Below are 10,117 nucleotides of genomic sequence, written 5' to 3'. Positions count from 1 at the left end.
TTTCTTATGAATTTTCCACCTCTAGTCAAGCACACATACTTCCCCATAATAAGGACAAAACTAGCGTCGTAACAAGACAAAGACAAAAAGTTTCATTCTACCTCAAAATGTAGGAAATAGCATTTCAAACAGTCTAAATTTAAAAGGTTTTCAGAGGAGGACCCCCCCTACAATACTCGCACCTGCAGCACTGCGCAGAACCTAAAGATGTGAAACACCAAGGTGTAACCCCTATGAAATATTCCTAGCTAAAAGCCTGGTAACATCTGAAGCCAACTAATGTCTCTTTTTTTGGCTGCATCATTTTGGTTCTAAGGCTGCTTTAAAAGCTGTTCCCCCAAACTTCAGGACAGTGACTCAGTATGATGAAGCTAAAGGAAGACCTATATCTATAATGCCTCTATTAAGGGCTTTGAGATTACCTGTTGTGAGTTGGGGCAATATAAATACATTGTGTTGAACTAAATCTGCTGAAAATAATACATGAAACTGAACCATTTTGTTGGCAGGACAACATTCCAGCAGCATATAGAGACGGAAGACGACCGTCTCACGATGTCAGGTGAGGAAGATTCTGCTGCTGAGATGGAAGCCAGGGCCGTTGATGGGAACGAAGGCGACATTAGAGATGCAAACAGCAGCTGGAGGCGAGATGTTACTAATGAAGATGAGGAAACGAAAGTCTCCAAACTAATTAATGAAGGAGTCCACCACTTTAATGGTGTTTGGGTAAAAACAGAAAACTCAGCTGATTTTTCCTGTAAAGTCTGCAAAGCTGCTGAGAAATCTGAAGTTGCCCTCGTTAAACACGCCTGGAGACACAGTGAGGAAGCAGGAAGTGTTTGTGGAGTCTGTGGAGCATCAGTCCAGGTTTTAAAGGATCATCTTCAAAGTGAGCACAGAACTGATGAAGGTCCCAATTGTGGACTCGCTGTCCTTCATCTGAATGAGGACCTGAAGGGCCAACCAGTAGAGCTGACTCATCCGCCCGAGGATAATCACAGCTCTTTTCTTTCTGAGCTGCCCTCTGAGGACAGCCAGGAGCTCCAGGAGTCCTGTCATAGATGTCCCACCTGCCAGAAGGTGTTTGAGCTGGAGGCGCGGTTAAAGGCTCACTGCAGGACTCATAGCACATGTAAAACCTACCTCTGTGGGGTGTGCGGAAAATTCCTGAGTAGCAATAGAGCTCTGTCCCGCCACAAGATGACACATTCTGGAGAGAGACCACACAGATGCAAAATCTGTAAGAGGGGCTTCAAATTGGTGACAACTCTAAAACAGCATGAGAAGATCCACGCTGACAGGGAGCGGCCGTACCTCTGTGACGTCTGCTGCAAGATGTTCCTCACCAGCAAGCAGCTCCTCATCCACATGAGGACGCACACCGATGAGAAGCCATACCACTGCAACCGCTGCGGTAAGGGCTTCACAACCAGGGGGCCACTAACCATACACATGCGGGTTCACACTGGGGAGACACCATACCGCTGTCCTCACTGTGGCTGGTCCTTCAAACGGAAGACTCACTTGGACGACCACGTGACCATCCACACTGGAGCAAAACCATATGTGTGCGGGATCTGCGGGAAGACGTGCGCTCGAAGGACGTACCTCACCGTCCACATGAGGACGCACAACGGAGAGAGACCCTACAAGTGTTCCCTCTGTGAGAAAGCCTTCACACAGAGCCACTGCCTGAAGACGCACATGAAGAGTCACAAGGGTGCAGAGGCTGCATTGTGATGCTCAGCTTAACATTAACCTAGAATTTATTTGTTAACATCAAACTGTTTCTTAAATCCAGTGAAATATCTCCATTAAAAATTAAGATGTAAAATTAAATTCTTTCTGTCTGTATTTTCTTTTTCATCAGATGTAGATCAGGGCATTTAAACAAGCTCAGTAATTTAACAAAAAAATAGACGATACCAGCGACCCTGAGAAAAATGGGACTTAATATTTAGTAAGACAGACGGGTGTGGCCTGAGGGGAATTTTAATAGATGGATATTTATACAAAATAAGAAAGTGATTTGAAACATTTGAGGGGTTTGGTTCCTAAGAGGGGACCAATATAAGTGGAATGGGGAGGGGGTTAAATAACATGAATAAATAAAAATCTTGAGAGATATTTAAAGAAAAATGTATTGGTTGCAAAGTATGGTTTTGCTTTGAAGTGAAATGAACTGTTAAAAAAACCAATTGAAAGCTAATAGTTTTATTATTTTAATAAGATTGTATTTTTTTTTTTACCGGCCAGCATCTAAAATCTCAGATATTTTAATGCTGACAGAATTATCTCTGCTTCTGTTTAAAGTTTCTCTAACTCACTGGTTAATTTTACCTTGCTCAATTGTTTTAAAATCTTTCATTGTTGACTTTTATTCTCTGTTTTAACAATATAACTTAATCAAGCCTTTTCAATTTCAGTTTAAAATAAGTAATAAAGTTATGATTCTTGCTTCAATTGTATCGCGTCAAGCTTGATATCGGCCGATTCTCAAAGCTGGATTATTAGTATCGTAACCTATATATACAGTTATGGCCAAAAGTTTTGAGAATTATTCAAATGTTAATATTTACAAAGTCTACTGCTTTATTTTTTATAACAGCAATTTGTATATACTCCAGAATATTATAAAGAGTGATCAGCGTAACAGCAATTAATTGCAAAGTCAATATTTGCCTAGAAAATGAGCTTTATCCCCCAAAACACATTTCAACGTCATTGCAGTCCTTCCTTAAAAGGACCAGGTGACGTTGTTTCAGTGATTGCTCCATTAACACAGGTGTGGGTGGTGATGAGGACAGGGCTGGAGATCAATCTGTCATGATTAAGTAGGAATGACACCACTGGACACTTTAAAAAGAGGCTGGTGCTTGGCATCATTGTTTCTCTTCTGTGAACCATGGTTATCTCTAAAGAAACGTGCAGTCATCATTGCACTGCACAAAAGTGGCCTAACAGGAAAGAGAATCGCAGCTAGACTGATTGCACTTCAGTTAACAATCTATCGCATCATCAAGAACTAGGGATGCACGATATTGGGATTTTGGCCGATATCCGATATGCCGATATTTTAAAACTCATGTAGCCGATAACCGATATCGATACCGATGTTAAAGCTGGACAAAAATAAGTAGTCATTGAAAATAGCAGTTTTGTTATCCATTTCTGACACTTTGAAAAATAATATACTCAAATATATTTTCATATGCTGATATCAAATAGATTTTTAAAAACGCGCTATTGATCTATTTTACTTTCAAAATCTCGTGAAATTTCATTTTTCAGTTACAAACTCTTGTGATATTTTGCAAATTCTTGTGAGATTTTGTTAGTAAAATAGATCGATACCGCGTCAATATATCAACATATAAAAATATGGCAAAATTTCGTGAATTTTCGGGGGATTTCGTAGCATAACGATGACATATAGCAATATTTCATTAGTAAAAGAGATTGATATGGTGTTTTTAAATGGCAATATATCAGCATATGAAGATATTGGGATATTTTAATGTATCAATATTTTTTCCCTCGTCTTTAGAAGTTTTTAAGTCTGTAAAAAAGAAGTTTTTGAGGAAGAAGCAGAAGTAGTAGTATTTTTTTTTTTAGACTTTAGAAACTCAGAAGCTGATCAAATATCGGGTTAAATATCGGTGGGGTGGCGGATGTCCGATATTCAGTTTTAAGGACGATACATGCCAATACCGATAGGGGGCCGATTATATTGTGCATCCCTATCAAGAACTTCAAGGAGAGGTTCCATTTTTGCCAAAAAGGCTCCAGGGTGTCCAAGAAAGACCAGCAAGCGCCAGGACCGTCTCTTAAAAGTGTTTCAGCTGCCGGATAAGGCTACAAGCAGTGCAGAGCTTGCTCAGGAATGGCAGCAGGCAGGTGTGAGTGCACCTGCACGCACTGTGAGGTGGAGACTCTTGGAGCAAGGCCTGGTCTCAAGGAGGGCAGCAAAGAAGCCACTTCTCTCCAGGAAAAACATCAGGGACAGACTGATATTCAGCAAAAGGTACAGGGAGTGGACTGCTGAGGACTGGGCTAAAGTCATTTTCTCTGATCAATCCCCTGTCCGATTGTTTGGGACATCTGGAAAACAGCTTGTTTGGAGAAGACGAGGTGTGCGCTACCACCAGTCTTGAAGTCCATAGAAGCTATAGCTTCTCTCAGTAACAAAGTTCAATGGAAAGGGGAATACAGTATCCAATTTCTTGATATACTGATTTGGATAAAAAACTTGCTAAGAGCCTTTATAGATATATGTGATTTCACTTTTGATCATGTTTTCCAGACATTGTTTTGGAAACAAAAACTTGACTTAACTTTTGAAAATAAAAGAAAAAGCATTTATGAGAGCAAAAAAGATTATCTTGATAAAAATAATAAAGTCATCCCAAAAGTATGACTACAGAGAACTAGAATACAACTAGATACGATAGAAAGAGGTGGTTTTCATAACAACTTCCCAGCTATTTAATGGGGCTGGACTGATAAAGAGCACAGTGAAGTATATCCCCTTCCAAACAGCAGAGGTCCCTGTTGAGAAAAAGAAAAGCACTGCATAGTTTGATTTTATCCATCCATCCAGAGTTTCTGTCTGAGCTTCTTTTACAAAAAAAGGTTTAATGTTTACATTTTGAAAGAGTTTCTCCTTAAGGACGATGTTGTCCCTAATCTAGGAGCATTGTGGTCCCTTCATCTGCATCTTTGCAAGCCTTTATGCTGAGTCATTGTTTTCAGGCAGGAAAGGCAGAGTCTATCAAATAATACAGAATTGTTTTTTATGCTTTCTGATAAAATGCAGAGGGCCTGCAGAACAAAGCAGTTTTTTTTTGTTTTGTTTTGATATTTCTCAGATTTTGGCACCATCTGGTGAGTTTTGCCTAAACATGTACTACTAGGAGCAGTGGGAAATTGTCATACTGAAGACTATCTTCGCACAATAAAGACCCCTGTCTTTATTGTGCATCAGTTCTTATTTCATTAAGTAAAATAACATTTGGTACATGAAATGAAAAAAAATAAGTTGGAAAAAAAACCCATTTAATTTCAATATTTTAACTTTGATATTTTAAAGATGAACAAATTTCCTAATCACTATAATTTAGTGCACACATTCTGAGTTAAATAAGCAGCAGGTTAAGCAGCAGAGGATTTAGGTGAAAAAACAATCACAAATGTAATTTGATTCAATTTATTTGTATAGCAACATTTCACAATGCGTCACATTAAAGACTCTTTACAGACACAATCAAATCAGATCATACAGTCAGATTGGCTAAAGGTTTCTATTAATCAATATTGATTGCATCCAGTCATTGACTTGCAAGTCATGTTCCTCCTGGATGAGCTTGCAGCCATAATATCTGCTTGCCTTTTCCCTCACCCCAACCAGGCTCAGTGTAAGCAGCCTTCTGCTGAGGCTGACTGGGGTTCAAGGAGACAGAAGCAGACATAAAAAAGGTATGTGTTAACTAGCTCCACAGGTGGTTTTGTCCAGGAAATAAATGGCAATGCTGAAGAACTCTGAGCCAGTTCCCATGTCAAATGATGAAAGAGCCCATAAAGGTAGTCAAAGTAAAAGAACGTTGTTTTGTTTCCTTTGTGATGTATTATTGTTGCCTGTCTATTCAGTGGATGTGATTCCTAGACGGTAGGGGAAGGGGGTTATTTTAATGATTTTATTTACTTTATTTCCACCTTTTTTTTCTTTCTTTGTTTTCATTTCTTACTATCATTTTTATTATTATTGTTGCTATTTCTTTAATGCCTTGACATCACTGGGTGGGGAGGGTAGAAATGAGGGCAGTGGCTGGGGAGTGTAGACATAGGTGGGGAGGAAGGGTGTTCTATTATTGATGACACAAATTTGTATACACTGTAATGTTGGTGCACCTGTTCCTCCTCTAATGTACAAAATGTGAAAAACAATAAAAAATTGATCACAAAAAAAAAGTAAAAGAAAAAGGTCTCCAACATCTATAAACAAAGGTTTTGACGGCAGCAGTTCAGCTTACGGTATATTTCTTTGCAGGATGGAGTCACAGCCGAACAGGAACGCACCAGATTAAGCTAACATAACAAGAAAAAAACAGGGAGTCCCTAATGTTATGGGCGGAAATAAAAAAATACTGCAGAATGGGAGAATAGAATGAAGCAGAAAAATGAAAAGTGGTCCTCATGTCCTCCTGCAGTATAAGCCTATAACAGTGTAAATATAGAAAATAGGCATTTTGATTAAAGTATGAGAAGACAGCACAGTTTATAGCAGCATACCATAAATTACCACTTTTATCATACCATGACTACAGACATTAAGCTTTCTGTTATATTTTATCAAAAATGTAGTATATAAATTTAATAATTAACAAATTACCTCTAACATCTGGTATTTTATCATCAGGTTTTCAAAGTTCAGTCAGAGCTAACTTGTTGTTTTGCGAGTGATGTATCATTCCATTCATTTTGTCAGCATGGTTAAACAAACGCCTCAATGATCCAAGAAGAACAAGGTGTGTATTCAAATTCTGTGCCGTAGCCCAGTACACCTGTTGTAATGATAGCAGGGGTTCTTTCTCACCTATGAGTGTTGTGCTTTGTTTTAAATTAAAGTTCACCTTATACAAAAAGTAATTTGATTAAAGAAACTGAAACAGCTGTTTAATAAGGTTTTGTTTATTTCTTCAGAACAGGAGTTTCAAATTGTTTATTTGCCTTTGGGTTACAATTAACATGTGGAAAATCAATGAAGAGTTTTAACTAAGATCACAATAATTATAATAGTTGTTTTCCCTGCTTAATAATAAGCTAAGCATTTTACTCAAACAGGCATTTTTCCATCAATATAGTTTTCATTTTGCCAGATGTACAATGACTGCCTTTACAAAAACGTCTTCTTTTTAACCAAAGATGTTGACAAAAATATATTTCATTTATTATTTGTTCAGAGTATTTGTTTGTCTTTTAGCTCTGAACAGGAACAGTAATGGTACCACCAAGCTGCTGGGCAGACTGAACCATAATATCCCTGTGGCTACAAAACACCAGTCACTGTATTTCAGGAAAGTGGAAGCTTTTAAACTATAGGAGACAAAATATCCCAAAAACAACAGCCACAATGAGGCTGTTATAGTGATGAGGGTTTTGAAAGCCTTTCTCTTTGACTGGTCAACCCTGTCTCCACCTGCTTCACCAGGCCTTGGACGGACCAAAGCGCAGAGAACAGAGAGGCTGCAGAAGGAGACAATAATAAAACTGAGACTTGATACGCAAAAAAGTTGTAGGAAAGGGATGACAGGGTATTGCATAAATACCAGTCCACCCCAACCGAGAGAAAAAAGCCAGACAGCTGCTAAACAGGTATTTCTCATTATGACCCCGCTTGTGTGTTTATACTTTAAGTAGGCGATGGGGTGAATAACTGCCAGGTAGCGCTCAACACATGTCAAAACATGAAAGAGTATCTCCCCTAATATAGTTAGCGAAGACACAGAGAAACCCACAACAGTGAGACTTTCAGCAACATATCCCATAAGATAAAAGACGAGCCCTGGTGCCTCAGTCAGCTGCATTAAGGCCATGTGGTAGGTGATGATGTCACAGTGGCTCATGATCTTGACGGAGCGCTGCTGCTCCTGCTGCTTTCGCCACTTTTTATAACCCAGATAGAGGACCCATATGGCAAAGGGGACAACAATGATTGCTCTGGTGATAAGGAAGGCAGTGGCCAAAGTGGAAACAGCAGACGCCCTGCAGCCATAGGACTGGACCGAAGCATTAGGGATGGACCAATCAACGATCATGTCAAGGCTCTGAAAGACGTCTCAGGAAAACAAACGCTGCAAAGCAGGACACAACTATAATAAATATACAGTTCCTGTTAAAGCAACAGATTTCCAGATTTTCTTGTATCTTTTATAGCCTAATCACAGCATAAGGCAAGTTACTTTTTACAGCACATTTCGGTAGCACATGAATAAATGAAAGAGAAAATGATTTATGAAAAGAAAAGTTGGACAGAAAACTTAACTAATAATGTTTAGATAGCACAGCCAAAGGTGACTATATAATTGAGTCTAATCGGGCTTTAGAGAAAAAGACGGTTTCAGCAATTTTACAGATTTCTCACAGCACTTCTTTATATTTGATTCTAGGTATGCAAAGTAAATTGGAGCCAGAATACCTAAAGATTTGGCAGGTTGATTCACTGACAGCAGATCAGAAGCTAAACCACTCAGTGATTTATAGCCTAACATAAGCACTTCAAAGTGTAATCTCTGATATATGGGAAACCAGTTTAGTGACTAAAGTACTATGTTGATGCGCTCCACTTTCCCAATTGTAGTGAGGGCACAAGCAGCAGCAGTCTGGATCAACTGCAGCTCTCTGATCCACTTTTTAGGCAGACCTGTGATGAAACGATTGATTTAATCAGTTATATTAAAATATAACCACTGAATTAGTTTTTCAAGATCTGTTAAGACATAAGTTCTTTAATCTTGGCGACATTCTTTAGGTGTCTTTATGAGCCTTTCAGTATTTAGGTTTCCAGAGAGGAAATGCTTGTCTTTAAGTAACGTTAAGCCTCAGTCTTAAGCTGAATAAATTCTTAATGCATATTTGACACAGAAAGGAAACAGTATTTTCTGTCTCTGAGTTGTATGAACATAATGCGATTATTTGGTTCTTGCAGTCCTGGTTCAGGAAGTTATATAGCTTGTCCTTTAAACATAGTTGTTGTAGCATCCAACATCTATAAATTAGGAATTCTTGAGAACTTTCCAGAAGGCCTGCAATTAATTGATTTGATTAATTTAGTAGGATATTTGCTCTTTACAAAAACCTTTGTTTCTTTGGGTAAACTATTAAATGTACCTGTCTTTCGTAGATGGCCTTTACTTATATAGCATAACTCATATATATACTGGTGTGTGTAACCGGTTTTCTCTTCACTTTCACACTGGTTTTACCAAACATTAGTGTTAGCATTAGTCAAGCTCTCCACTTGGCAAAAGAAATTATAATTCCTATTTGTGAACTACAGGCATAAGCTGGAATTGAGTGTAAATCTTAAAAAAAGAAAAAAAACAACTTTATTTACATATTCAAGAATAAAGTTATATGGGGAACCGATGGCTTGAGTCATCTTTTTAAAGGGGCCTTTCAGAGTTTGCATTGTGTTCTTTCTACTTATTTTTGTTCCCAATCACAGAATGTGCTCTTCATCATTTAGAACTTCTTACGGTCTTCAGTGAAGTGTTTTTAGCTATAGTGTCATTTTACCATTACGATGCAGTGATAAGCTATTCATTATGCCGATTTAAATTAGGCTAGACTTGTAAACACATAAAAAATGAATAAAGAATGAATTTAAACTATTTTTGGTCGATTTGAAAAAAGGAGTTAAAGAACAAAAATACAGAAAATTCACGTGAATCTCAAATAAACTACCTTGCTCTATGTAAGCTAATTAAAAAACCCATCAATGTTAGTCAGAGAGGAAATAAAATAAAAGATACATTTAATGACTGTAATTAATAAAACAAGACCCACCTGAGCGGGATTTGTCTGACGGTTCTTCAGTAGTCGATCTCTCTCTGCAGCTCACTGGTATTGTCCCAGAACACTGAAAGACCATGCTGTTTTATGTGATATATTTTAAGAGGTCAGGACATTGTAGTTGTTTGCATGTCTTGCTTAACAAAACAGATCCAGACTTGATTATGTTTTTCACGCTAAATTGCAGCAGGCAAATAATCTCAAAGTGAGGTCAGAGTCAGATCAGCTGTGGAAAAGGACTGGGCCTCTGGTGTATATCAGGGACTGATGAGAGGAAGCCAGCAGACGCAGAAGAGCAGAAAAAGACAGAGGTAGAATCCAGAGCAGGTGAAAAGGCAAATGACCAGATCAGAGAGACACAGAGGTACAAAAAGGGAAACCTAGCGGGGATCAGGGGACGGATTCAAGGTCGTTAACAGGCAAAGTCTAAACAGACGTCTGAACACAGGAACAGGCAGAAACAGACCGGAACAGGGGCAAAACTCAGGCAAAAACAAGTCAGTATCAGGCAGTCAAAACACAAAAAGGTACGCTAGAGAACTCT

The 10,117-nt window shown here is 38.5% G+C and overlaps 1 protein-coding gene across 1 annotated transcript in view; it reads left to right on the top strand.

Annotated features, from left to right (window-relative positions):
• LOC107082313 (zinc finger protein 239-like) overlaps positions 1–1,827 on the top strand; it is a 12,098-nt gene extending 10,271 nt beyond the window's left edge. The window contains exon 6 of the mRNA XM_015370922.1: positions 510–1,827. Coding sequence (XP_015226408.1) covers positions 510–1,743 — 1,234 coding nt within the window. The 3' untranslated portion in view covers positions 1,744–1,827. The remainder of the gene's footprint in view (positions 1–509) is intronic.
• Positions 1,828–10,117: the final 8,290 nt, after the last annotated feature.

The sequence above is a fragment of the Cyprinodon variegatus genome, unplaced genomic scaffold (assembly GCF_000732505.1).
Source record: "Cyprinodon variegatus isolate N-32 unplaced genomic scaffold, C_variegatus-1.0 Scaffold49, whole genome shotgun sequence".
Lineage (NCBI taxonomy): Eukaryota > Metazoa > Chordata > Actinopteri > Cyprinodontiformes > Cyprinodontidae > Cyprinodon > Cyprinodon variegatus.
This window is presented reverse-complemented; position numbering and strand designations above follow the sequence as displayed.